The 26,594-nt window shown below is 42.9% G+C and overlaps 1 protein-coding gene across 3 annotated transcripts in view; it reads left to right on the top strand.

The window, feature by feature from the left end:
- Positions 1–26,594, top strand: part of smpd3 (sphingomyelin phosphodiesterase 3) — a 147,627-nt gene that overhangs the window by 103,210 nt on the left and 17,823 nt on the right. For all 3 annotated transcript variants that reach the window (XM_002939876.5, XM_004913485.4, XM_004913486.4), the window contains one exon: positions 24,881–26,447. In XM_002939876.5, coding sequence (XP_002939922.1) covers positions 25,119–26,447 — 1,329 coding nt within the window. In that variant the 5' untranslated portion in view covers positions 24,881–25,118. The remainder of the gene's footprint in view (positions 1–24,880; positions 26,448–26,594) is intronic.

Here is a 26,594-nt window from a genome sequence, read left to right as displayed (position 1 = left end):
GAGCATGGGGTACATGCGCCTCTCTTAGACAGGATGGGCCTTCGCTATATGGAAGAGACCATGCGGAGCAAGGGTGTAGTGGAACTACTGTAGCTGTGTGTAGTGCAATTTAGCAAAGATGGACGCCAGAAATGTGAGTGTGAGGATGCTCACCAGTTTATCCCACCTCCTTTTAGAGTCTGGGCAGGGTAAATGCACCTGGTCAGCTTGGCACCCCTTTGGAAGCAGTCAGGATAGATACCTCAGTCCTCAGGTTGATAACCCAGGTTGAGAGTTGAGGTTCAGGTTGAGAGTCCTACAGCCGACTGTGGAACAGGGTTGAGATACTGCCTGTGTCCTATGTCTTAAACCGTGGTCCTATGCTGGGGCAACATTGCTGGATGGAAGGGTACTTTCAGAGCTACTTTCCTTGGTGGGGCTTGAAACTGCCCTTGCTTCCCTGCCTCTCTATCTCACTTCTCCTAGAGAGTGCTGTTACAAGAGTAACTATCTAACTGGTCCTCGTTCACAGGGCCCTGTCCCCGACTTCACCAGAGTGGATGGTAACACTCTGGGGCAATAAAGCTTTACTGGGGCCTATTCTGATCCCAGGCTCAGTGGAACTGTTCCTTGAGATTCAGAAGGCAGACAAAGAGGAACCATACCTCCTTGCTAAACACTATATGAGTTTGCAAGGGGTGTGATCAACCAAAATAACCAATAGGTATAAGTGCATAGACTAAACTAGATACATGGGTCTTTGCCCAGTAACAGTGGAAATCAGGAAGTGGTAGGGTTTAAAGCCATAGGGGCAGATTAACCCTATGGGTCCCTACATTCATCCGGGGTAAAACCCATTCCGACCCGGCAATGGTAAGCATAATTTTTAAGCATAATAATCAGTGCATGAATTAGTGCAAAAATAAACACAATACCAAACATCCTCTTCTGGTGTCCTTTCCTGAGGAATACCGGGTACAATGGTTCCTGTGGATATAAGGCACAGAACATTTAACTGTTATGTTTCTTGTTACTGTTACTTTAACTATTTACACCTCATGAGTGTCACTATGGATCACTCAGGCACTTTACTTACTTGAAACACCTCCTGGACCTTGCTACGGGGGTATAACAGGCAAAATAATTGGTAGAACCTTGAGACACCTCCCGGACCCATAAACAAGGGTGCTTAGACACACACTTACAACATGGGAGAATTCTGCTGCTCTCAGGTTCCCAGGCACGTGCTTGGCTATAAAGAAAGACTCATGTGAAAACATTCCCCACCCATCAACTTTATTAAGTTTATTCCTGTCCCACCCTAACTCAGTGTTTGTGACTACACTGCACGCACTCCGTAGGGTAAGACAGTGGGTCCCACCTAAAGGCAAGTTGAGATAGAAGTTGGAGTGAGGGGCCCAGCAGTCTTTTCTGTAACCCATCTATTTACAGGCCAAAAGTTATTGTCTGAGTCTCTCCAGGGAGAGGGTTCAAAAACAAATAAAGAACAAGCCCTTTATTGTGGGGCAAAATAGAACAGGGTCATCCCCCTATGTATCTCTAACCTGGGGAGTCTGTAGGGGTGACCAAATGGTGGAAAATCCTGGTATATAATGGCACCATGGATTTCTCCCACCCTCCCGGGTACACAAATCCTCAAGCCTGAGGAAACCACTTTGGATTTTAGAAGTGGTCATACTTGGCCCTTGTGTCCTCGAAGGAGATGTTAGTAGGCCAGATGAGGCTTGTCAACCCGACCACCCTGGGGAAGATCTGCAGAGAGACTGAAGTATTTGTCCTCCTGATACTTCCTGCAGCTTTTGACGTAGTGCTTTAGAATGGTCCTGCCGAACCACCCTTCCTTTGATATATCATAGAGGCAGTTTACATCTTTTTGCCTCTGGGCAGAATCACTATGGAGCACTCCACGGGACCCCAGTTTGTCTCTACAGACCAGCTCACCGTAGATCCACTCCTGCAGGTGCTTCTCTACTTCATTGTAGACCCATTCTGGAGCATAGGGCATGTAATAGCCCCACCTCTCAAACACTTGGGCATTTATTATGCGTTGCAGCCTGGACACTGTGCACTGCTTCAGTGGGTCTGCCCTTCCTGGAGCCACCCAGAAATGGTCATCTTTGGCAGGCATGTAGAGTGGAAGAGATGGTTGAGGTGGCTCTGGTGATGTTACTGGTTCCTCCTCTTTGAAGGATGAGTTCCCGGATAGAGGCCCAAAATCCATGAGTCCCCAATTTGGTTTAGGGCATTTCCTCTTTTCTTGGCTGGATTCCTGATCGGATGTGCCAGGTGGTGGATCTGTGGACCCGCTTTCAGATGCTGTAGAGCTAGGCCTACCCCTCCCCGCAGCAGCCCTTGCCACCATCTCTGGATCTGCCAAGTTGAGATTTACCTCAGCCAGCTAGGTTCCTCCTGCTTAACAGCGGCAGCGGTGATAACAGGCAAGCTCTGTACCGACATGGCCTTGCAGGACTCCTTGGAACTGGATGGAATCGGAGACTTTACTATTGTGGTAGTAGAATCCTCCTGGGGTAAGGCACGTGCCATCCCCTGCGGACTTTTGGAGGTAGGTGGTGCCTCCGTCACTGTGGAGGGATTCTCCACTTGCATGGGCCCAGACCAGCACCAATTTTGGCAGTATGGGCTCTGGGCCTAACATTGCGCATAACCCGCCACAAGCGCTACAATATGGTACCACTTCCTTAGTGGTTTCACTTATGTGCTGCTCCCCAAATGTACCAGTCCATAAATAACGGAGCGTGGAAGGTAGAGAATATAACCTCTTTAGTGGTAAAAGAGTGGTCCCGTTCCGAAACCTCTAGGTCTGGCCACCCATCCCAGCCCTTGTCAGCCATCCCTGCGGAAGGTGAATTGGACTGCTCTAGGGACTGGGTAATGTGATTTGTATGTCCACTCAGGTTTATCCGGTCAGGGGTCTGAACTGGCAGTAGGTGGATGGATGCTTTAAAGTATTCCGCAGCTGCGGTAACACTTAGGAAAGTGTTTAAAGTCCTGGGCAATTTTATCCAGGCCTCAGCCGAGGTTCCTGGCAATGCAGGGGTAATAATGAGTATCTGCAGCCGCGGTTGTACTCACAGCAGCCTTTGGGGTGTCCAGGCAGGTTTATCCAGGCCTCAGCCGATGGTCCTGGCAGTGCACTGAAACTCCCTTCAGCCCCCGGTTTATCCTCTTCTGCGGATGTACAGGGCAGGCTGAATGACTTTGGCTTGCTGGTATCAGAATGTGGAATCTCTCAGTAGAATGTAGTAGCTGACGTAACTCCGCAGGAGCAGTGGTCGCGCGTGCGTCTCAGTCTGAGGTCTGGCACAAAATGACTGACCCGACCTTTTATAGCCAGCACCGCCCCGGAAAGTCTTGTAAACAGGGTGGGACTTTATGCGGGATTTCAGTAAAAGTGCGCCAAACTCCACAGAGATTATTGACAGTGTCTTTAGCCAATGGGTGCACCCGGGGGAACCTTCAAGCCTGTGAACCCACGGCCAATTAGTACGTAGATTTTACGATCAGGGACTGCAGGCGCCTTTGCCTATTGCGTCCGGCAGCCTGTCAGTAAAATTTAAAGATATATGCACCACAGCTCAGTGCCCTCAAGGTAATGGCTCCGTTCCTTTGTAAGATGACTCCTCCCCTTTTTGGGATGGCCACGTCGGGTGCCAGATGTAACCTCTATTTTAGCTCAATAGCTGCCTTCCCGGACTAGTACCAGTAGAACATGGGTTACACTGTACTCTCTTACCCAGAATGGGCCTTCGCTAAGTGGAAGAGGAAGGTGAGGGTGTTGTGCAACTACACCTCTCTTGCTGCTATGCAGAAAAATTAAAACAGAGGACACCAGAGGTTCTTGCAAATAACGAAATAATAAGTGTTTATCCACAGGGTTACAGGCAACACCACATACAGAGTGTAATACAGGCTGACACTCCCCTGTGGACAGACTTGGCAGGGAATATTACTTCACCTCTGCAACACACCCTGTAGTGGATCACCTCAGGGAATTCTCTATCCTGATTCCCTATTCACTTGGATCCCTACACTACAGGCAATGTGGCCTGGGAGAAATATCTCCAAAACTGCAAGTCCTATGTAGGAGCTCAGAACCACTCTTTCTAGCTCAATCCTAACTGCTTTACACTCCTAGAGTGTACTATAAAGGGAGTTACAGCTACATGACCTGGGCTCAAAGCACACATCTACAGTGTTCCTCAGGTGGAAGCAAACAGGAAGGTGCCACTCCTTTCCCAGCACTATAAGAAGGAAGTGGTCACCATACCTGCTAACCAATAGCACACATATGTAGATGAACTTACTTAGATACATTCCCTGCGTAATTTTTTTAAATACATGCATCATTCTTTTGATGCATAAAAATAATATGTGTTGACAGCCGAATTTTTGCGCTAATTATTTCTCTCATCCCTACTCAAAAGTAAAAAATCCAAGTCCGTCTTGCGACTTCTCCAGTTACATGGGAGTAGGAGAAACAGTCTGAAAGCAGTTCTAATGTATAGCGCTGGCTCCTTCTGAAAGCTCAGAGATAGCTGCCTACACACCAATATTACAATATTAAAACCAAAATTTGTTGGTTCAAGAATAACATTTTAAATAGGAGAGTGAATTATTTGCTATGTAGACAGTGTAATTTAGAAATAAAAAGTACACAATACAGGAATCACACAGTATTTGTGGATTGTGCTACAATAGAGAGGGAGAGGAAATGCACCCCTTATACCTTGTAATGTATTCATTTATTTAAATCTGGGGAAGCTAGAGCAGATTGATTTTCAAAGTGCATACTGGTTTCTGTAAAAAAAACTTTGTCGCTAAAGAATTATATAGTACATTAAAAACACATAAGGAGTAATATTTTAGGTGAGTTATTAATAGAGCTAATTTTTTCTCAAAATTAAATTTCACAATTTACTATGGATCTTTTATCATGAACAGCAATATCTAAGAAGTAGGGGTAGTCCCCATTTCCTTAAATGCTAGCTGCTGATAGCAGTAAAATCACAGCAATTGTTGTGCAATGGCTGGAATGCATTAAAAATGACCAATGGCAAATAGTTCACAGTCTTTTAACTGTATAAATGGTAGTGTGTTGGGAGTATCCTTAACTGAAAAGGATCTGGGAAAGTTTGTTGATAACAAGTTGTCTAAAGGTCCCCATACACGGGCCGATTGTAGCTGCCGATATAAGTCCCTTGGACCGATTCGGCAGCTTATCGGCCCGTGTAGGGGCATAAACGAGGGGCCTGGCCGACCGATATCAGGCCTGAAATTGGGCAGATATCGATCGGCCAGGTTAGAAATTCAGTCGGATCGGGGACCACATCGGCTCGTTCATGCGGTCCCTGAACCAACTGCCCCATTGCCGCCGTTAGCATTCGTTCGTTTGCCCTCTGGGCCTACAGGTTCCCCGATAGGTGGGGATATCGGGTGAAGATCCGCTCGCTTGGCGACATCGCCAAGCGAGCAGATCTGCCCGTGTATGGGCCATTCAGATATCGCCATTCAGTGACTACTAAAGCAAATAAAGTGCTGTATTGCGTAAAAAAGGACATTAACTCAAGAAATGAAAACATATGCAGTACACTTTTGGGCTCCAGTCCTTAAGAAGGATATTAATGAGCTGTAGAGAGTGCAGAGGCCTGCAACTAAATTGGTAAAGGGGATAGAAGATTTAAACCATGAGGTTAGATTGTCAAGGTCGGGGTTGTTTTCTGTGGAAAAAAGACACTTGCAAGGGGACATGATTACTCTTTACAAGAACATTAGAAGGGATGGCCTCTGGAGTGCTGAACTTTTATTTGAAGCACTGTAGGTGGATTTTTCACTTGGAAAGTTTGAACTTGATGGGCTCTGGTCTTTTTTCAACCCTATGTAACTATTTAATGGTGGGACACTGTTTAATGGTGGGACATTTCCCACCATAAATCAAAAACAGCCAGAAATCACGTCATACTGGATCAGGAAGGCAAAGTCAGAAAATAAGGAACTGAATGCCTTTTGCCATACATTTGTACCCTAGATAAATGTACAATCTATATTGCCTTGTAAAGAGGAGTCAGTGTAAATGGAACTAGTGTCAGAAGTGTTTCATTCTCTACACCACCTACAATTGTAATGGCATTGCTCTGTCTAGTGCTTAGCTGATGTTATGATTTCTAACTTTTGTATTTTTCCAATATCTTCAGGCAATTTAAATGTAAAATACTAAAAAAATAAGCATTGGTATCAGTTTGAAACATGCTACAGGACAGGAAGAGCTTTGTATTTATATATTTAGAGGCCTTTCACTATCGTGAATTGAGTTGGAGTCCTGCTTTCACTGTACTGCATCTCTGTCTGCACTGGTGCATGAGTTTGAATGGCCAAATGTAATGATGATCTGAGATAAGTACATACAATAGTTTGATACATTATGATTAGTGCTTATATGATATATATGCATAGCCAAAAGGGATTCTGAATTTATGAACATGGAAATGCAATATTGTATGTTTTCCAGATATTACTCATCTTACTCGTTCCTTCCCATATATTACATTTAACCATGTTTATGCAAATTACTTAAGGAAAACAGGTGCATAGGTGTATGTTAATTTTGGGAATCACTTGTATGTCCTTAAAGGCAGCAGGTATAGATGAGGCAATTCTATACATTCTCATTCGGTGTGCACCATTACTAATAAGAAAGGAAGAAATTTAACAAAGGCAACTTTAAGGTTCAGCAGCCTCTTCCTTCCAGAGTCTTGAACCTTATTACGGTTTATTAATACAAGAGAGGGAAAAGAAATGTTGGGTAAAATAAAGGTTAAAGCAAAAAAAAGAAAAAAAAGCAGGACAGGGAAGGCATGAAACCAGAAGATTGTTAAAGGATGCCATTTACCAAATGCTTACTCAGCTAGGTTCAGGTGCAATGATTTTTCTGAGAAGGAAGTTGTTCTTAATTAGATGTTTTGCTGTTGTTTGCGGGCAAAGCAATAATTATTGATTTTGCTCTGAAGTGTAATGGTGTAATGAAATAGTGTCTTTCATTGTAAAAGGCATTTCTGCTCTGCCTCTGTATGAAGAAGAGCCAGTGTAATTTCTGTAAACTAGACAAATATTTGGGCACCTCACTTTGAAATTTCAGTCAGGTGCGAGGTGCAAAGATCCTGACATAAGTCAAATAATAGATAACAATTTATAAGATAACAATTTATAAGAATTTATTTTACAGGTTGTGAACCTGTAAAATATATTCTTATAAATTGTGCTTAGTTATGTCATTGGCTATCATAAGAGATTGACACATATAAAAGCTATATTTATAGTATATTTGAAGATCTAAAGGTATATACATAGATATTTAATTGCAGCCAATCAGCACTAAGTTTTTAAGTCAAGCAGAAACTGAAAGCAAATATCTAGAATGCTAGTAGGTTGGAGGAGATTTTAAACTATGAGGGTGGAAGGGAGCAGTGAGTAATTCTGTGAAAAGTAGGTTAGATGAGGATTTAGGCACATGGCAGGCTTACTAACAGACTGGTGGCTGGTTGAATCAACTTGCTTTTCAATTCAACAAAAAAGGGATAAGTATTCTTTATTAACTTTTATCAAAATCATTGTGATTTTTAACTGTTGGGTCTAATTTTTTTTCAAAAGAAATTGTTGTTTTTGGTGCTAATTTACAAAGTTTGGTTGAACTTTAAGGCTTACAGCAGGTTTGCCAGAAGTTACATTCCTTTGTAATTACTCTCAGTTTGAGGTGGGTGGGGTTTGATTAGTTGACCTTTACAGACTGTATACATAGAACCACTGGCACTCCAGTGGAGCTTGCTCTGGTGGTAGGTGCTCTGTAAGTGATTGCTCTTTAAAGGAGACATATCCTATAAAAATGATGAATGTGCCAGGGAATTATACTCCTCTAGATATAGAAGGATTGTGCTTAAAAAGTTGTGTTTCTGACTGATTTTTTGAGAAATTCCACCAAAACCCCACTAGCCCCGCCCATCCGTTCCACTTCCTGCTGGCTGAATTCTCTGGATGAGCTGGGGAGCCGGCGGCCCTCGGTACCCTGCACTGTAGGATAGGAACCAATCAGCAGATAGGCTGACCTGATAGGGAACTGAAGCCTGTCTGTGCTTGTGTGAGTGCAGGGCTGTGATTGGCTCTCCCCCTCCTACTGTGCTTCTGGCAGGGACCGTTAGGACACGCCCACTCTTCATTTCAAACTTGGACAGAGAAGTGAGAGGATCTATAGGGAGCTCCAATAAAGGGGCCATTGTTACAGATAGTGTTAATGTTTAGCCCAAAGGGAAACCAGCACCGGATATTATTCATAATTGCCTACAAAATTAGGGTTTTCCCATTTATCCAATATGTCCCCTTTAAGTGAGGGCTCTGTAAGTGGAGTTATAAACTCAGGAGTTAGTGGGGGCTCTGTAAGTGGAGTTATAAACTCAGGAGTTAAACACTAATGGAGTTTAAAACAAGGTACTAAGTTTGCATTTTTTCCAAGTCTTTTCACCTATTTCTGTTTAACTGTTCCTGTAACTGGGAGAATGAGTGGCAGCAACATTGAAGGTCTGACACAGTGCACAGCCTGCCACATGTATGCAGTTGTGGAACAACAGTTCCTAAGTGCATACCTCTGTTGTGGATGTGAGCGAATTGCCACTTTAGAGGCTCGCGTTAGAGCACTAGAGGAACAAGTTGCAACACTGCGTTCAATCGAAATCTTGAGAAAACTCTCTTGCTAACTGAACAAGAGCTAGCGGGGTCAGATAGTATGGGGGGAGGGGAGCAACGAAAGGATGATAGTGCAGTAAGCTGGGTGACAGTTAGAAAATCTAGTGTGGGGAAAAGGAAAAGGGAGGCTGCTCCAGGGTTTGCGCATCCCAACAGATTTGCCAGATTGTGTGAAGAGGATGGCAGTGTGAACTCTGGACTGGCGGTTCTAGATGAGGCTGATCTCTCTAACAGCTGGGAGACCAGTTTCTCTAGTAGTGGTGGGGAGGAGAGCAGAGCTAGGCCTAAACAGATGGTGGTTATAGGGGATTCAGTCATTAGGAAAGTGGACAGGGTAATCTGTCAAGCGGATCGCTTCAACTGGACAGTTTGCTGTCTTCCTGGTGCCAGGGTTCGGCATGTGGTTGATCAGGTTGACACATTATTGGGAGGGGCTGGGCATGACCCGGCTGTCTTGGTATATATCGGCACTATCGACAAAATGAACGGTAGGTGGGGGACCTTAAAGAGTGAGTTCAGGGATCTAGGCTCTAAGATTAAGCAAAGGTCCTCCAATGTCATTTTTTCTGAAATTTTGCCGGTGCCACGTGCAAGTTTAGGGAGACAGCGGGAGCTTAGGGAGCTAAATGCATGGCTAAAGTCTTGGTGTAGGAAGGAAGGGTTTGGGTTCCTAGAGCACTGGGCTGATTTTTCCTTGGGGTACAATCTATACAGCCGTGACGGATTGCACGTCAATGGAATGGGGTCTGCTGTGCTAGGGGAGAGAATGGTTAAGAGGTTGGAGGAGTGTTTAAACTAGACAAGGGGGGGGTGGGTGAGCTAGAGTTCTATAGGAAAGTTAGTGTAGACAGGGCAGGGGGACTAGCAAAGGGTTGTGGGGGAGGAGTGAGGGGGCATATATTTTATCAGATAAGGAGTTTCTGTTACAAGGAAAACAGTCTAATATTTGCCTTAGCTCTAACTCTCTGTTAGCTAATTTAAACATCAGAGGGAGAAGTAGTAATCTCTGCTGCATCCTGGCTAATGCGTGAAGCTTGTCGGGTAAATTAGGGGAGCTGCAAGCTATTGCATGTATTGAAAATTATGATTTCATTGGTATCACTGAGACCTGGTGGGATGATAAATGCGACTGGGCTGTGAATTTAATTGGTTATACACTTTTTAGTAGGGACAGAGAGATTAAAAAGGGTGGAGGGGTTTGTCTTTATATAAAGTCAGATTTAAAGCCATGTAATATAGACATTACTAATGAAAACGTTGAATCTCTTTGGGTAGAAATTTCAGTAGGGCTGAAGGTCACAAAGAAAATGATCATTGGTGTATGCTATAAACCACCCCGTATAGATGAGGGGGATGAGGCCCAGCTATTGTTGCAAATGGAGGAGGCTTCAAAACTGGGTCAAGTTGTTATTATGGGGGACTTTAATTATCCTGACATTGACTGGAGTAATGGGGTGGCTAAGTCAGAAAAAGCTAGTAGGTTTGTAAATATGCTAAATGACAACTTTTTATTTCAGGCGGTTCAAGAACCTACTAGGAATGACTCTATTTTGGACCTGGTAATATCTAATAATAATGAACTCATCTCTAACATTTGTGTGGGTGAGCATTTGGAGAACAGTGATCACAACATAGTCTCCTTTGAGATAATGCTGCAGAGACAGCGCTATAAGGGATTAACTAAAATGCTCAATTTTAGACGTACAGACTTTGCCAGTATAAGGGCATCTCTGCAATGTATCAACTGGGAAAGGCTTTTCATTAGGGATGTAGCGAACCTCAAAAAAAAAGTTCGCGAACCTGTTCGCGAACTTCCGCCGAAAATTGTGAATATTCACGAACTTTGCGAACCCCATAGACTTCAATGGGAAGGCGAACTTTAAAAAATAGAAAAGCCATTTCTGCCCAGAAAACTGATTTTAAAGTTGTTTAAAGGGTGCCACGACCTGGACAGTGGCATGCAGGAGGGGGATCAAGGGCAAAAACCTCTGAAAAATTGACACACGCCGTTTTTCGAAATGATCGGTAATTTTGTGACTTTTTCGTATTTTCCGGCGCTTTCGTAAAGTTATCGTAAGTTTTGCGACTTTTTCGGAGCTTTCGTAACGTTATCGTAAGTTTTGCGACTTTTTCGGAGCTTTCGTAACGTTATCGTAAGTTTTGCGACTTTTTCGGATCATTCGTACCGTTATCGTAAGTTTTGCGACTTTTTCGGATCATTCGTAACGTTTTCGTAAGTTTTGCGACTTTTTCGGATCATTCGTACCGTTATCGTAAGTTTTGCGACTTTTTCGGATCATTCGTAACGTTATCGTAAGTTTTGCGACTTTTTCGTACCGTTATCGTAAGTTTTGCGATTTTTTCGGTGCCGGCGAACCCAAATTGCGAACATCACGAAAAGTTCGCGAATTTGCGGACTTGCGAACACCCGATGTTCGCGTGAATTAGTTCGCCGGCGAACAGTTCGCTACATCTCTACTTTTCATAGGGTTAGACACAGAAGAAAAATGGAACATCTTTAAATCATTGCTGTGCAGGTATTCCCCTTGTAAGCAAGGAGAGGCATCGCAAAGCAAAACCTTTATGGCTGAATAAAAGTGTTAGTGTTGAGGTTGGTAAGAAAAAACGTGCTTTCAAAGCATTTAAGTTAGCTGGGACAGCAGAAACTTTCATCAGGTACAAGGAAGCAAATAAAACATGCAAAAATGCTATCAGGCAAGCTAAAATAGAGATGGAAAGGGATATTGCAGCTAGGAGTAAAAAGAATCCAAAATTATTTTTTAATTATGTGAATAGTAAAAAAATGAAGCAAGAAGGGGTGGGAACCTTATAATCACGGGGGGGTAACGTTGGTTGATGAGAATGGGGAAAAAGCAGAAATTTTGAACTCTTATTTTTCATCTGTCTATACATCTGAGGAGCCAGCTAATGAAGGCTTCCCTTTTAATATGCCCAGTTCTAGTAATATAGCTACTGATGCATGGGTCACTCGGGAGGGAATTCAAAAGAGACTTGAACATGTAAAGGTAAACAAAGGTCCAGGACCGGATGGGATTCATCCCAGGGTATTAAATGAGCTGAGCGCTGTGATTGCCAAACCTGTTCACTTAATTTTTCAGGATTCGTTGAGGTCTGGCATGGTGCCGAGAGACTGGCGGATTGCTAATGTGGTGCTGTTATTTAAAAAGGGATCCCGTTCTCAGCCTGAAAACTATAGGCCTAACATCCGTAGTAGAAAAACTTTTGGAAGGGGTAATAAGGGATAGGGTACTTGAATTCATTGCAGTTCACAATACTATTAGTTTGTGCCAGCATGGTTTTATGCGTAACAGATCTTGCCAGACTAATTTAGTCACCTTTTATGAGGAGGTGAGTAGGAACCTAATTTTCTAATTGGGCCAGTGTGGTTAGTGGAGTACCGCAGGGGTCAGTCCTTGGTCCTTTGCTTTTTAACTTGTTTATTAATGACCTGGAGGTGGTCATAGAGAGTACTGTTTCTATTTTTGCTGATGACACTAAATTGTGCAAAACTATAAGTTCCATGCAGGATGCTGCCGCTTTGAAGAGCGATTTGACAAAATTGGAAAACTGGGCAGCAAACTGGAAAATGAGGTTCAATGTTGACAAGTGCAAAGTTATGCACTTTGGTAGGAATAATATAAACGCGAACTATCTACTGAATGGTAGTGTGTTGGGGGTTTCCTTAATGGAGAAGGATCTAGGGGTATTTGTAGATCACAAGTTGGTGAGGGCAGTGAGGCTGTGGAATGCCCTTCCTAGTGATGTGGTAATGGCAGACTCTGTTAATGCCTTTAAGAGGGGCCTGGATGAGTTTTTGAACAAGCAGAATATCCAAGGCTATTGTGATACTAATATCTACAGTTAGTATTACTGGTTGTATATGTATAGTTTATGTATGTGTGAGTGGATAGATTGGTTAGTATAGGTTGTGTGCTGGGTTTACTCGGATGGGTTGAACTTGATGGACAATGGTCTTTTTTCAACCCTATGTTACTATGTAACTATGTAACCTTGATGCTGGAATGGCAGTTGATGTCATCTACTTGGACTTTGCTAAAGCGTTTGATACAGTACCTCACAGAAGGTTAATGATTAAATTAAGGAATATTGGCCTAGAACATAATATTTGTAATTGGACAGAGAATTGGCTGAAGGATAGATTACAAAGAGTGGTGGTAAATGGAACATTCCATGCAGGATGCTGCCGCTTTGCAGAGCGATTTGACAAAATTGGAAAACTGGGCAGCAAACTGGAAAATGAGGTTCAATGTTGACAAGTGCAAAGTTATGCACTTTGGTAGGAATAATATAAATGCGAACTATCTACCGAATGGTAGTGTGTTGGGGGTTTCCTTAATGGAGAAGGATCTAGGGGTTTTTGTTGATAACAAGTTGTCTAATTCCAGGCAGTGTCATTCTGTGGCTACTAAAGCAAATAAAGTGCTGTCTTGTATAAAAAAAGGGCATTGACTCAAGGGATGAAAACATAATTTTGCCTCTTTATAGATCCCTGGTAAGGCCTCACCTTGAGTATGCAGTGCAGTTTTGGGCTCCAGTCCTTAAGAAGGATATTAATGAGCTGGAGAGAGTGCAGAGACGTGCAACTAAACTGGTTAAGGGGATGGAAGATTTTAACCAGTTTAACTATGAGGTTAGACTGTCGAGGTTGGGGTTGTTTTCTCTGGAAAAGAGGCGCTTGCGAGGGGACATGATTACTCTGTACATTAGAGGGGATTATAGGCAGATGGGGGATGTTCTTTTTTCCCATAAAAACAACGCACCAGAGGTCACCCCTTTAGATTAGAGGAACGGAGCTTCCATTTGAAGCAGCATAGGTGGTTTTTCACGGTGAGGGCAGTGAGGTTGTGGAATGCCCTTCCTAGTGATGTGGTAATGGCAGATTCTGTGAATGCCTTTAAGAGGGGCCTGGATGAGTTCTTGAACAATCAGAATATCCAAGGCTATTGTGATACTTATATCTACAGTTAGTATTAGTGGTTGTATATATAGTTTATGTATGTGAGTGTATAGATTGGTAGGTGTGGGTTGTGTGTGCTGGGTTTACTTGGATGGGTTGAACTTGATGGACTCTGGTCTTTTTTCAACCCTATGTAACTATGTAACTATATACATAAAGAAGACTATACTTTATTAAGACAGGGGGAATGAGGAGGGGTATGTCTGTTTGTTAACCAGAATTTAAAACCCAATATAAAGGACATATTTTTGTAATTGGCCTAGAACAGTGCTGTCCAACTTCTGTGGTGCCAAGGGGTGGAATTTCTCTAGCATAAATAGTGGAGGGCTGCTAATGGAAGCCAGTTTTAACCACTCCCCTTTTTTAAACCACACCCATGTTACCACAAGACCATGCCTACATGGTAGTAGCGCAGCAAAAACCCAAATGCTCACTGCAGGAATATCAACCATCATTCATATGTGAAAGAATTATATAATGCCATATTAAGACCCACCCTAAAATCCATATGCCTCCACCTCCCCTGTGGATAGCACAGCAACCCCCAGCACATAATTACACACCTTAGGGACCATTTAATGGCTATTTCCAACTACTAACAAACTCCCAGAACAAACCTTTGCCAGGTTCACCTCCTACAGGCAGCATAGGGCAGACAGAGCATGGCACACACAGGCAGCTAAGGGCAGGCAGAAGTATGGCACACAGGCAGCATAGGGCAGGCAGAGTATGGCACATACAGGCAGGATAGGGCATGTAGATTATGGCACACACAGGCAGCATAGGACAGGCAGACTATGACACACACCGGCAGCATAGGGCAGGCAGAGTATGGCACACACAGGTGGCATAGGGCAGGCAGACTATGGCACACACCGGCAGCATAGGGCAGGCAGAGTATGGCACACACAGGCAGCATAGGGCAGGCAGAGTATGGCACACACAGGCAGCATAGGGCAGACAAAGAATAGCACACACAGGCTGCATAGGGTAAGCAGAGTATGGAACACACAGTCATACTCTGCCTAACCTATGCAGCCTATATGTGCCATACTCTGCCTGCCCTATGCTGCCGGTGTGTGCCATACTCTGTCCGGCCACTGCTGCCTGTGTGTGCCATACACAGTACATACAGTGACAAAATGCTGGAGATGTGAAGAAGAGAACAACGTGGGTGATTACAGCCTGAGCCTGAGGTGTGAACAATGCAGTGGGTGAACAATGCAGGGATTAAAAGGTGTGAACAGTACAGGGGATTACATTTAAACTAGAAAGGGAAGTTTGAGAAGAAACTTCATGTTGGGTTGAAAAACATGAAGTCACTGAATGGGCTGTGCCCACTTTCTCTAACCTTGGACCACAGTTATACAGTAAAAACCACTGTGCAAAGTTTAGGGACCCTGGTTTTAATAGTGTCTGAATGGCAGCAACTTAAATTTCCCCACTGAAAGTCAACGACATCTGATTGGCGGTTGGTGGCCCCACCCCCTTTTTATAACCTGGAACTGCAGTTACCCAGTGACTAACTCTGCGAAGTTTAGGGGCCTTAGGATTAATAGTTAAAGAACGGCAGCAATTAAAATTTAAACCAATAAAAGACAATAGGTGAATTGTGATTGGTGGTTGGTGGCTCCGCCCACTTTTTCTAACCTTGAGTCGAAGTCACCCAGTGACAAACAGTGGGCACCCTGGCATAAATAGTTTGAGAATGACAGCATTTTAAATTCAAACCAATAAAATTCAATGGATGAAATCTGATTGGCTGTTAGTGGCCCAACCTACTTTTCCTATTTTTGAACTGCAGTCCCCCAGTGACCAACTTTGCAGATTTTGGGGACTCAGGCATAAAAATTGTGAGGCTGACGTTTTACACTTCACCATTGAAAGTAAATAGGTGAAATGTTATTGGCTGTTGGTGGCTCCGCCCACTTTTTTCTAACTTTGAATGGCAAATACCCAGTGACTCTGGAAACTTTAACAACCCTGGAATTAATATTTAAATAATGGCATCAGTTTAAATATAAACCAATGAAATCTAATGGGTGGAAATTGATTGGCTGTTGGTGGCTCCTCCCAGTTGTTTGGGAACCCTGACATAAATAGTGTGAGCAACATTTTAAATATAAACCAAAAAAATTCAATAGGTGAAGTCTGATTGGCTGTTGGTGGTTCAACCCACTTTTTTAAACCTAAAAATGCAGTTCCCTAGTGACCCTGGTGTTAATACTGTGAGAATGGCAGCAGGTTGAATTTCCCATTGAAAATCAATAGGTAAAATCTGATTGGCTGTTGTTGGCTCCACCCACTTTTGAACTGCAGTTACCAGGTGACTAGCTCTGCAAAGTGTGGAGACCTTAGTATTAATATTTAAAGAATGGCCGCAGTTTAAATTTAAACATATGAAGTCTATAGGTGAAATCTAATTGGTTGTTGTTGGCCCCACCCACTTTTCTAAATTTGGAACATAGTCACCTAGTGACAAACTGTGCAGTTTGGGGACCCTGACATTAAACATGTGAGAATGGCAGCAGTTAAAATTTTGCCACTGAAAACAATGAAAGAAATGTGATTGGCTTTTGGCGGCCCCGCCCACTTTTTCTAACCTTGAGTACAAAGTCACGCAGTGACTGACTTTGCAAAGTTTGCGAGCTCTGGCATCAAACCTTTAAAATTCAATAGGTGAAATCTGATTGGCTGTTGGTGGCCCCGCCCACTTTTTCAAAACTAAAACTGTAGTCCTCTAGTGACCAACTGTGAAAAGTTTGGGAACCCCGGTGTTAATACTGTGAGAATGGCAGCAGATTGAATTTCCCCATTTAGAGTCAATAGGTAAAATCTGATTGGTTGTTGGTGGCTCCACCCACTTACAAAAATACAAAAAACCTTAAATGCGTAGTCACCCAGTGTCTGACTATGCAAAGTTTGGGAACCCTGGCAACAAACCAATAAAAATCAATAGGTGAAATCTGATTGGTTGTTGGTGGCTCCGCCCACTTTTCAAAACTAAAATTGCAGTCCCCTATTGACCAACTGGGAAAAGTTTGGGGACCCTGGGGTTAATACTGTGAGAATGGCAGCAGGTTGGATTTCCCCATTGAAAGTCAATAGGTAAACTCTGATTGGCTGTTGGTGGCTCCGCCCACTTTTCAAAACAAAAATTGCAGTCCCCTAGTGACCAACTGTGAAACGTTTGGGGACCCTGGTGTTAATTCTGTGAGAATGGCAGCAGGTTGGATTTTTACCATTGAAAGTCAATAGGTAAACTCTGATTGGCTGTTGGTGGCTCCGCCCACTTTTTCTTACCTTGAACCACAGTTACCTGGTGCCTAACTCTGCAAAGTTTGGGGACCCCGGTGTTATTACTGTGAGAATGGCAGCAGGTTGGATTTCTGCCAAGTCAATAGGTAAAATCTGATTGGCTGTTCACATCTCCGCCCACTTTTGGGCATCCAACAATCATCATATTTTCATTCAGGCTGAGCCCATGACGGTGTGATTCAAGTTTGGGGAGTGTAGCCTCAAAGCTGTAAGTTTGGCAGCAGTTTCAATTTCCCCATAAAAGTCAATGGGTACAATATGATTGGCTGTTGTTGGCCCCTCCCACTTTGCGGTTTGTTTGTTTGTTTTTTAAAAAAAACCTGAATGCGTAGTCACCCAGTGACTGACTGTGCAAAGTTTGGAAAATCTGGCATCAAAACAATAAAAATCAATAGGTGAAATTTGATTGGCTGTTGGTGGCTCCGCCCACTTTTCAAAACTTAAACTGCAGTCCCCTAGTGACCAAGTGTAAAAAGTTTGGGGACCCTGGTGTTATTACTGTGAGAATGGCAGCAGGTTGAATTTCCGCCAAATCAATAGGTAAAATCTGATTGGCGGTTCACAGCGCCGCATCCAATAATCATCCTATTTTCATTCAGGCTGACCCCATGACTATGTGATTCAAGTTTGGGGAGTGTAGCCTCAAAGCTGTAAGATTGGCAGCAGTTTCAATTTCCCCATTAAAGTCAATGATTAAAACCCACTTTGGGGTCATCCAACAAATGTTGCTGCTTCATTCGGGGTGACCCCATGATTATGTTATTCAAGTTTGGGGGGTGTAGCTTCAAAGCTGTAAGTGTGGCAGCAGTTTGAAAATCTTCCCTGTCAAAGTCAATGGGAAAATTGGGGGGTTCGGATCGGCACCACAAAAAGACAGGGGGCGCAATCGCTTAGAAAAGCACAAGCAACCTGCTCCGCTATAGGGCGAAGATGTGTGGAGAGTTTGGGTGTTATACCCCTAAAACTGTAGGAGGAGTAGCATTTAGAAAATGGGGGGCGCTAAGAATAAGAAGAAGAAGCAGAAGAAGAAGCGGAAGAATAAGCTAAAGTCGAAGAACAGTATGTTGGGGTTTTCAACCCAACATAACAACACAGGGGAATTGCAGCCTGAATCTGAGGTGTGAACCATGCAGGGGGCCAGTTAATCTCAATACTGATACCATTTAAATCTTACATAAAGATAAGCCATCAAAGCAGCCTAGGACATAATATTTGTAATTGGATAGAACACTGTCTGAAGGATAGATTACAAAGAGTTGTGGTTAAATGAAACATTTTCTAATTGGGCCAGTCCTTGGTCCTTTGCTTTTTAACTTGTTTATTAATGACCTGGAGGTAGGCATATAAAATACTGTTTCTATTTTTACCTTTGATGCACTTAATCATTGTGGACTCTTTTCCTTTTTTCAGGTCTAGGGGTTTCTGCTATTTTTACTTTTTGAATTCCCTTCTGGTAATGGGACAGGGGTTGAACTACAGCCGAGAGGTAGATTTGTTCCTTTTTTGTTTTGTCTGGTTAATAAACCTTGTAGTTCACCTCTCCCACTTTTCAATCACTTCAAACAAACCCATTGATGACTGGGGCACCTCACTAACTGCAAACATAAGGTATGGTGAGAGACAGTCCCAGTCCCTTCCATCCTTCGCTACAACCTTCTTTAACATACTTTTCAAAGTTTTGTCTGTGCTCCACCAATCCATCTGTCTGGGGGTGGTACACAGAAGTTCTTAATTGCTTAATTCTCAATAGTTTACACAACTCCTTCAAGACCCTTGACATAAAGGGGGTACCCTGGTCTGTGAGGATTTCCTTTGGAATGCCTGTGTATGTACACATATTAAACAGCTCCTTAGCAATATTCTTGGAGGTGGTATTCCTTAAAGCAGTGCTGTCCAACTGGTGGCCCGAAGCCGGCCCCATTTGCCTCCCCCCCTTCCCCCTCCCGTATGTGCGCATTCGCACGGATGCTCATTTAAACTCATACAGAGCAGTGGGGAGAGGTTTGCCGCCCCTACATTTTTACTGCCCTAGGTCTGGGCCTTTGTGGCCTCACCACAAATCCGGGCCTGTGTATGGCACCCCACCTGTCTGGTTGTTGTGACCTTTGTGTAAGATTTAAATAGTATCAGTGCTGAGATTAACATACCCCCTGCATGGTTCACCCCTCAGATTCAGGCTGTATCAGCCATATCAAATCTTTTAAATGTTTCTTGAAAGTTAATCTGAACAAGGCACCAGGGACTAAGAGAGCTTAGTTCAGTTTTAGCCATGCCAATATCGTATAACATTTGTTTTGGTTTGTTAAGGGATCATATTGTAGATTATATTCTGGAGAGTGGTAATAAGAATTTGGTAATAAGATTGGCTTTATAAAGGACAAATGATGTCAGACAAATTTATTCCTTTTTATGAATAAATAATTACGAATGAGGACAGAGAAGTGCCACATAATTGACTCCTCTTTGAAATGGTGGGATCAGACACAAAGGGCCCGATTCACTAAAGTGCGATTTAAGGTGCGCTATTTTTAGTGTGCGTTAAAATTTTTATTGCGTCTTAATTTTCGCGACTTTTCGTATGATTCACTATAAGCATACTCGCGCTATTTTACGCGCGGTATTTCATGCGATAATTTTGTCATGATAAATAGTGTGCGCGGTATTTTCCGCGACTAAAAACTTTTACTTAATATAATAAAATAAAAAAAGGGGGAAAAAAAAACTTAGGGCTTGCTGCCCTTGAGTTCTCGCATGTCCCTCTTTAGTTCATACACTTCCCCCCGGAGCTGGGCCAGCTCGGCCTTGATGTTGGCCAGGTCCTCCTGCACTGATGGTCCCTCGTGCGCAGGAGAACCTGGCGCCCAGCTCTTGGCCTGGGGGGAGTCCAGGGCCTGGGGGGAGAACTCAAGGGCCTGGGGGGAAACTGGGGGAGGAATCAAGGGGGGGGTGTCCGGGGCCTCTGGGGCATATTCGGCCTCGGGGCCTCTTGTCCTGGGGCCTCTGGGGCCGGTGGTCGGGCCTCGGGGGCCGCAGGTCAGGCCTCGGGGGCCGGTGGTCGGGCCTCGGGGGCCGGTGGTCGGGCCTCTGGCCTCAGGGGCCGGTGAGCCACAGGAGCCTGGAGGGCCTGGGGTTGGGCCTGGGGAGGAGGCGCCAGCTGAAGTTCTGTGAGATAGTATTGCAAGATGTTATTTTGTGTAATATATTATACATATATATGTATATATATATATTTATACATTCATACACCATCATAAATAACGGGGCCCCTCACAACAACATTTTTTGGGCCCCCCTCCTCCCACGCCCCCAATGGCCCCTCCCCCTGTGAACCCTCACATCAATACAAAGGACACACAGACATTGTTAGCCAGGGCCCCCTAAAACATTCGTGGCCCTTCCCCAAATGACTCATACTATGGGCCGCTCCCTGCTGCTTCCCCCCTGCTTTAAAATTATTTATGCATATGTATTTGAAAATAGATGTGTATATATATATATATATATATATATATACAATACGAAGTGCTGGGAAGCTGCACACCATAAGGAACAATAATACCTGGGTGCCTGTGGCAAAACAAAATCTAGACAGGCATGGGGTGACGGCACACACAGGATTTTCCCAAGGAGTCACAAAGATGTGAAATAATATTCAGAGGTTTATTGTGACCAACGTTTCAGTTCCTCACTGGCATTATGGTTGAACGTGATGTCTTTTTTCAACCCAACTTACTATGTTACTATGTTACTTTCATCATCCCTGACATTTCTTACATTTGTACCTTTAGTTCAAATTACTTGCTAAATCTTTTACTGAACATATACTGTAAAAGCATAATAAAGTACAATAATTACCTTCCGCAATTTCAGCAACCAGATCTGAACTTCTACGCTTCAGGTCAGACCACAGATGCTGGAGCTGGCGGAGGTCCACATCAAGGGCAAACCCGGCAAGCAAACCTTCTCTTAGCTCGCCCAGGATTGCCCTCTTCCTCTCGTGGACCCCTAAGTCCCCCAGCGGTGGGTCGTCATATCCTGAGCGCAGGAGCATGCTGATAATATAGCGCCTCTCCCCTGGTAGCAGATAAGAAACCCCAGGCATGATCCTCTCTGTAGTGTGGCTGCAGGCTCAATGACACAAAATGGCCCCAAGTCGCACATGTCACGAGATTACAAAATCGCCACAAAATGTCCGCAAGTCGCGAGATTACAAAGTCGCGACAAAAAAAAATCGCCAAAAATATACATAGTAATGTATTTTGCACGACAAAATATTCTCCGCTACAGTACTGTATATTATCGCGACAAAATATTCACCGCTATAGTACTGTATATTATCGCGACTAAATATTCACCGCTATAGTACTGTATAATATCGCGACTAAATATTTACCACTATTGTACTGTATATTTTGGCGACTAAATTTTTACCGCTATAGTACTGTATATTAGTAGCGAAATTCCATACATGCCAAGACTTTAGTGAAATTAAAGTAGTATGTGTTAATTTTCGCATAGCCGAATGCGATATTTAGCGCGCCTAAGTTATAGTGAGTCATGCGATCGTATTCTTTTCAGCGCGGAAATTAACACGTGTTAAAACTAGCGCATGCGATATGGCGACTTAACGCACGCGATAATACTATGGTGAATCGCGCGCTAATTATCGCAACTAATTTAACGCAAAAAAGCGTGCGATAATTTTTATCGCACTTTAGTGAATCGGGCCCATTATGTGCTATACCCTTATACTGTACTACCTAAGGAAAACAATATAGCAACTCCTACATATAAAATACAAATATAGAGAGAAGGCAGTCAGTTATAAGTGAGTTACTTCTACTATAACTAATGACTTGTGCATCCATCCACACTCCCGTACTTCGACATGTGTACCAATGTGCCCTACCTCTTCTGATGATTGAAAGGAAAATACCACTAAAATGGTCTATTAGAAAAAAAAAAAACTACTAGAAACTTACAAGATATACTGTACACAAGGGATGTCCAATGTACTGCCCTTCAACTGTTATTGAACTGTCATTTGTGTATTAGCAACAGGGTTCGATACCTCAGTTTAACTCCCTTCCATTCCAAGATGGCCTTGGCCTTCTTGCTTTTCCAGGACCCCTTTCTTCTCTAACAATAGCCCTGGGCTTGGGCATATCAAGGGCATTTTAAAAATGTCCTGAATTTGGCATCTAGGGACAAACAAGACATTGGGGGGAATTCGCAAAAGTGGAGGTAGCCCTTTTTTGGAGTAAAAGTGGTGGAAAAAGTGGTGGAAAACACTTTCTCCAGATTCACAAACAGAAATCCGCCTAAATTCCAACTCAACCGCCACTTTTCCGTTTTTGGTGAAAGAAAGACAGTTTACAGACACTTTTGTGAATTTGTCGTTGAAACGACATTTATACGACGTTTTAACGACATTTTTCCCCGACATTTTCAAAATGGAGTAAAGCTCAGTGTCAGATCAATTAAAAGCTCTTCTGTTTTGTTTTGTTTTGTTTCCCCCAGTCTCCATAGGTAGGAGCCCCATTAGGGGATCATTAACATATTAATGGGGATTAGCAGACTATTGTTAGGGGACAAGTTTCTGTCTAACCCTAGAACATAGGTGCAAAAGCCTCATTAACATTTTATAAACAAGTAAATACACTGAATAAAAAAAGTTTAATTTATATCTTATATATAAAAAGTTTTTACCTCACATTTGCATTGCTATGCTAGTTTTAGCTTAATCAATGAGGCAATAATAAAAATTTTGTGTGAATATATTGTAAACATTTTTATTAAAAGGAAAAGTAAAGTCTCCCAGGCAAATTTTTAGTTTTAGCAGCAGTGCCCCGTCTTTAATCACTTCACTGACATTTGGCCTAACTTATCTGTGCCCCCATAGCATGTCCAGAACTACAGAGCTGCTTGACAGCATTGGCCCTCACCTGTTCCCAGCAGCCATCTTGGTGGCACATACACACTGGCCCCCAAACTGGGATATTGGGGTACAGGGTTGGACTGACCCCGATAGGGCACTGAATAAAAACCCAGTGGGCCCTAGTCCTGTTGGACCTCTATTCACTGGGCATGTTGGTGTGGGGGCCGGATTGCTGCTGACCAGTAATGAGTAGGGGCTAGAGAAGAAGGTATTTAGACCCTTAAATCTTGTTACAGGAGTGGCATTACACAGAAATATAGAAAACATTAGAAAGCCCAGATTGTCCTGAAAAATGATGTATGATGCAAACTAAAATTACCCCTCAGGAAATGCCCCAAAGTGAAATGACAAATGGCATATGAAATGCAAAATCCTGCTGGTAAAATTCATATCCCAAGGCTGTGGGACTGGGTTTGATGGCACCGACAGATTTACTAACAGCTTAAGGCAAATTCATAAAAAAAATGTCGGGAAAATGACAAAATCTGAAAACTGTCTGTTTAAAAGACAAATTCACAAAAGTGGAGATAGAGGTTTGTGAATTAGGTGGAGGAAAAGGTGATGTACCGTGAATTAGGTGGAAAATCCGACAAATCTATCTCCACTTTTATTGTGTCGGAATATCACCACTTTTGTGAATTCCCCCTAGTGAGGCAGTGGTCGCCAATTTTTTTTTTACCCTCAGCCCACTCACAAATATAAGTGTTGTGTAGCCACACAAGCAAGATAACACTTTCTGGAGGCTGGAGGTTCCCAAAAAAAGGCTATGATTGGTTATTTGGTAGCCACATGTGAACTGGTATCCTGTAGGAGTCTCTGTTTGGAGCGGACAGTTGCTTGTGAGCCACTGGTTGTGGCATAAAGGGCTACCAGGGCAGGAATGATTTGGGTTCTACATTCAGGAGACTCATTAAAATATCAATAAATATTTAAATACTTAGAAGCCAATTTATTTGGGCCTTAGTTGGCTTGCATCTACCACTGGTAGATCTGCTGCTGATGACATGTATGCCTGGATTCTGCCAAATTATTGTGCTCTCTGGCACAGTTGCCAAAAGGGGTTAGATGCTGCTCATGGCACAGAAGTCATATATTTTGCTAATAAAAAGAGGGGGAAGGTTTGGGGGAAGTACACTTAAATATTTAGAACATTTTAGTTTTTTTCTTTTTATTTGGCCTTTAATTCATCCAATAAAAAAATCAAGCACACTTTCAAGATTTGAGAAGAATTTTTTTTAATAAATTATGCAAGGTGTTAGAAAATAAAGATCAAGCCAATAACAGCACAAAACTTGTTGCCAGTAAAATGATACACTTTGCAAATGATACTGATAGTGTAAAAAACTTTTTCCCCTGATCATGCTACATATCACTGTACATATTTAAACTTAGCTAAAAACAGAATACTTATATTAACTTAGATATTTAATTTTAGTAAATATAATGCTGGAACTATAAAGTTTATACAGATTAGTGATTTCATTAATATTATACTCAACATTAAGACTGATGATAACTTCCCGAGGAAGTCACATGATCAATGAAATGCGTTGGGCCGTAACGTTTGTTTTATACGCCCATTGTACTTCAGTACTTGCAATATTTATTAATAAACTGTTAATTTTGATTTTACACTATAGGAGCGTGCCCCTTTATTTTTATGTGATGATAACTTGGCCTTAGTTGTGATATCATGTGACATCTTTGAGGGTACCTTTTCTTGTAAGCAACTGATGAATAAACTCCAATATATTTTGTTTGATAGTCATGGTACAATTACCCTCTCCCCCATTTTTACTTAAAACTGTCCAATCACTGTTTTCTGATAAATGGTTGTAAAGAATTCTCACCTCATATTAATTTGTCCTTTGCAGGATCTCATGGACAGACTGAGCAAATACATATACAGAAAGCAATGGGGCTAATACAGCGTCAAACTCGTCCTCTCCCAGGCCACAGTTGTTGCTCCTTTGGCATGCCAAGGTGATATTTACGAACAAAACAGCATTGGTGTTGACACTTGGCTCCTCTGAAATTTTCATTTTGACCATTTTGACTGGAAAGAGTGACATGATGCAGAGACCTCATCAAAGTGGAAACAACTGAGCTGAAATGGTTTTATACACTACCCCCTTTCCCAGCAGCTTCCTTTCGTTCCTCCACTCCCTGTCCTGGGCCCTAATTTTCCCTTGTTATTGGCTGGGAGATCGGTTACTGTCTTCATTTTTGCCGACCACCTATGAGAAACGACAACGGTCAGATGATCCATGTTACTTCCAGGCCCTCTGCATTATAATAACCACACCCATTTATTTAGCACTGCTGGTTTCATCACTTCCGTTTGCCTTTATAGGATTTCTGGTGTGGTCGCCTATTCAGGCTGCACGAAGACCCTATATCTATTCCCATGTTCAGGAAAAATCTCATGCAACAGAAGCCAAGTTGCTGGCGGAATGGAGAGCAACAGGCAGTGGAAAAAGCTTCTGCTTTGGAACTGCCAATGTTTGCCTCTTGCCTGACTCAATGGCAAGGTTCAATAACCTTTTTAATACCCAAGCACGGGCTAAAGAAATAGGGAGAAGAATACGCAATGGGGCAAGTAGGCCCCAAATTAAGATATACATAGACTCTCCTACTAACACTTCTTTAAGTGCTGCCAGTTTTAGCAGTCTGGTGTCCCCACAAGGTGGTGATACATCTCACCGAGCAGTAAATGTAGGTATGAAGAGAACAACATCTATGGAATACAAAGGGGAAAATTCTGGGGAAAATAGCAGTGAGGAGGGCAGAGATGGGAGAAATGGAGGAGACACAGCTGATGGAGAAGACAGTCCATGCATCATTCGTATAGGTGGAGAGGACAGTGGACACATCTCTGACACAGAGACTGATGCTATTAGCGGGCATGTGAATGTTGCATGCTTGGCAGAAATTGAGCCAGATTTTCAAAAAAGCCCAATTGCAAACCATAAGAATAAGGATGCAGATGGTGGAAGTCTTGATAGTTGTACAGCCTCTCGGGAGTCACTAGTCAAGGTCCGGGTGGCAGATGGAACTGCTGACCAAAGCAGCATTAACAATAAGCTTTTGTATAAAACATCCATAATCAAGAAGGCTACTGCCCGGAAGAAGAAACACACAGATGACATTCTGGACCATGAGATTTCTGCCTTTTTTCCTGCCAACCTGGACTTTCTGTGTCTCCAGGAAGTATTTGACAAACGTTCTGCAAAGAAATTGAAAGAACAGTTGCACTACTATTTTGAATATGTGCTGTATGATGTGGGGGTTTATAGCTGCCATGGGTGCTGTGGGTTTAAGTTCCTTAACAGTGGGCTTCTGTTTGCCAGTCGTTACCCCATACTAGATGCTACCTATCACTGTTATCCCAATGGGAGAGGAATAGATGCACTTGCTGCCAAAGGAGCTTTGTTTGTCAAGGTAAGAGCTTATTATGGCTACCAAGGTGACCATAACATAAAGTTGAAACTGTTGCTGATATAAACAGTTTTGGTAGATGCCAATATAGCTTCTTCATAGCTATCAAAAATAAGTTTCCTGTTGATAAGCCACAGAAGAAACTATTTA

The sequence above is a fragment of the Xenopus tropicalis genome, chromosome 4 (genome assembly GCF_000004195.4).
Source record: "Xenopus tropicalis strain Nigerian chromosome 4, UCB_Xtro_10.0, whole genome shotgun sequence".
NCBI lineage: Eukaryota > Metazoa > Chordata > Amphibia > Anura > Pipidae > Xenopus > Xenopus tropicalis.
The sequence above is the reverse complement of the archived record's forward strand: the minus strand, read 5'-3'. Positions and strand labels throughout refer to the sequence as shown.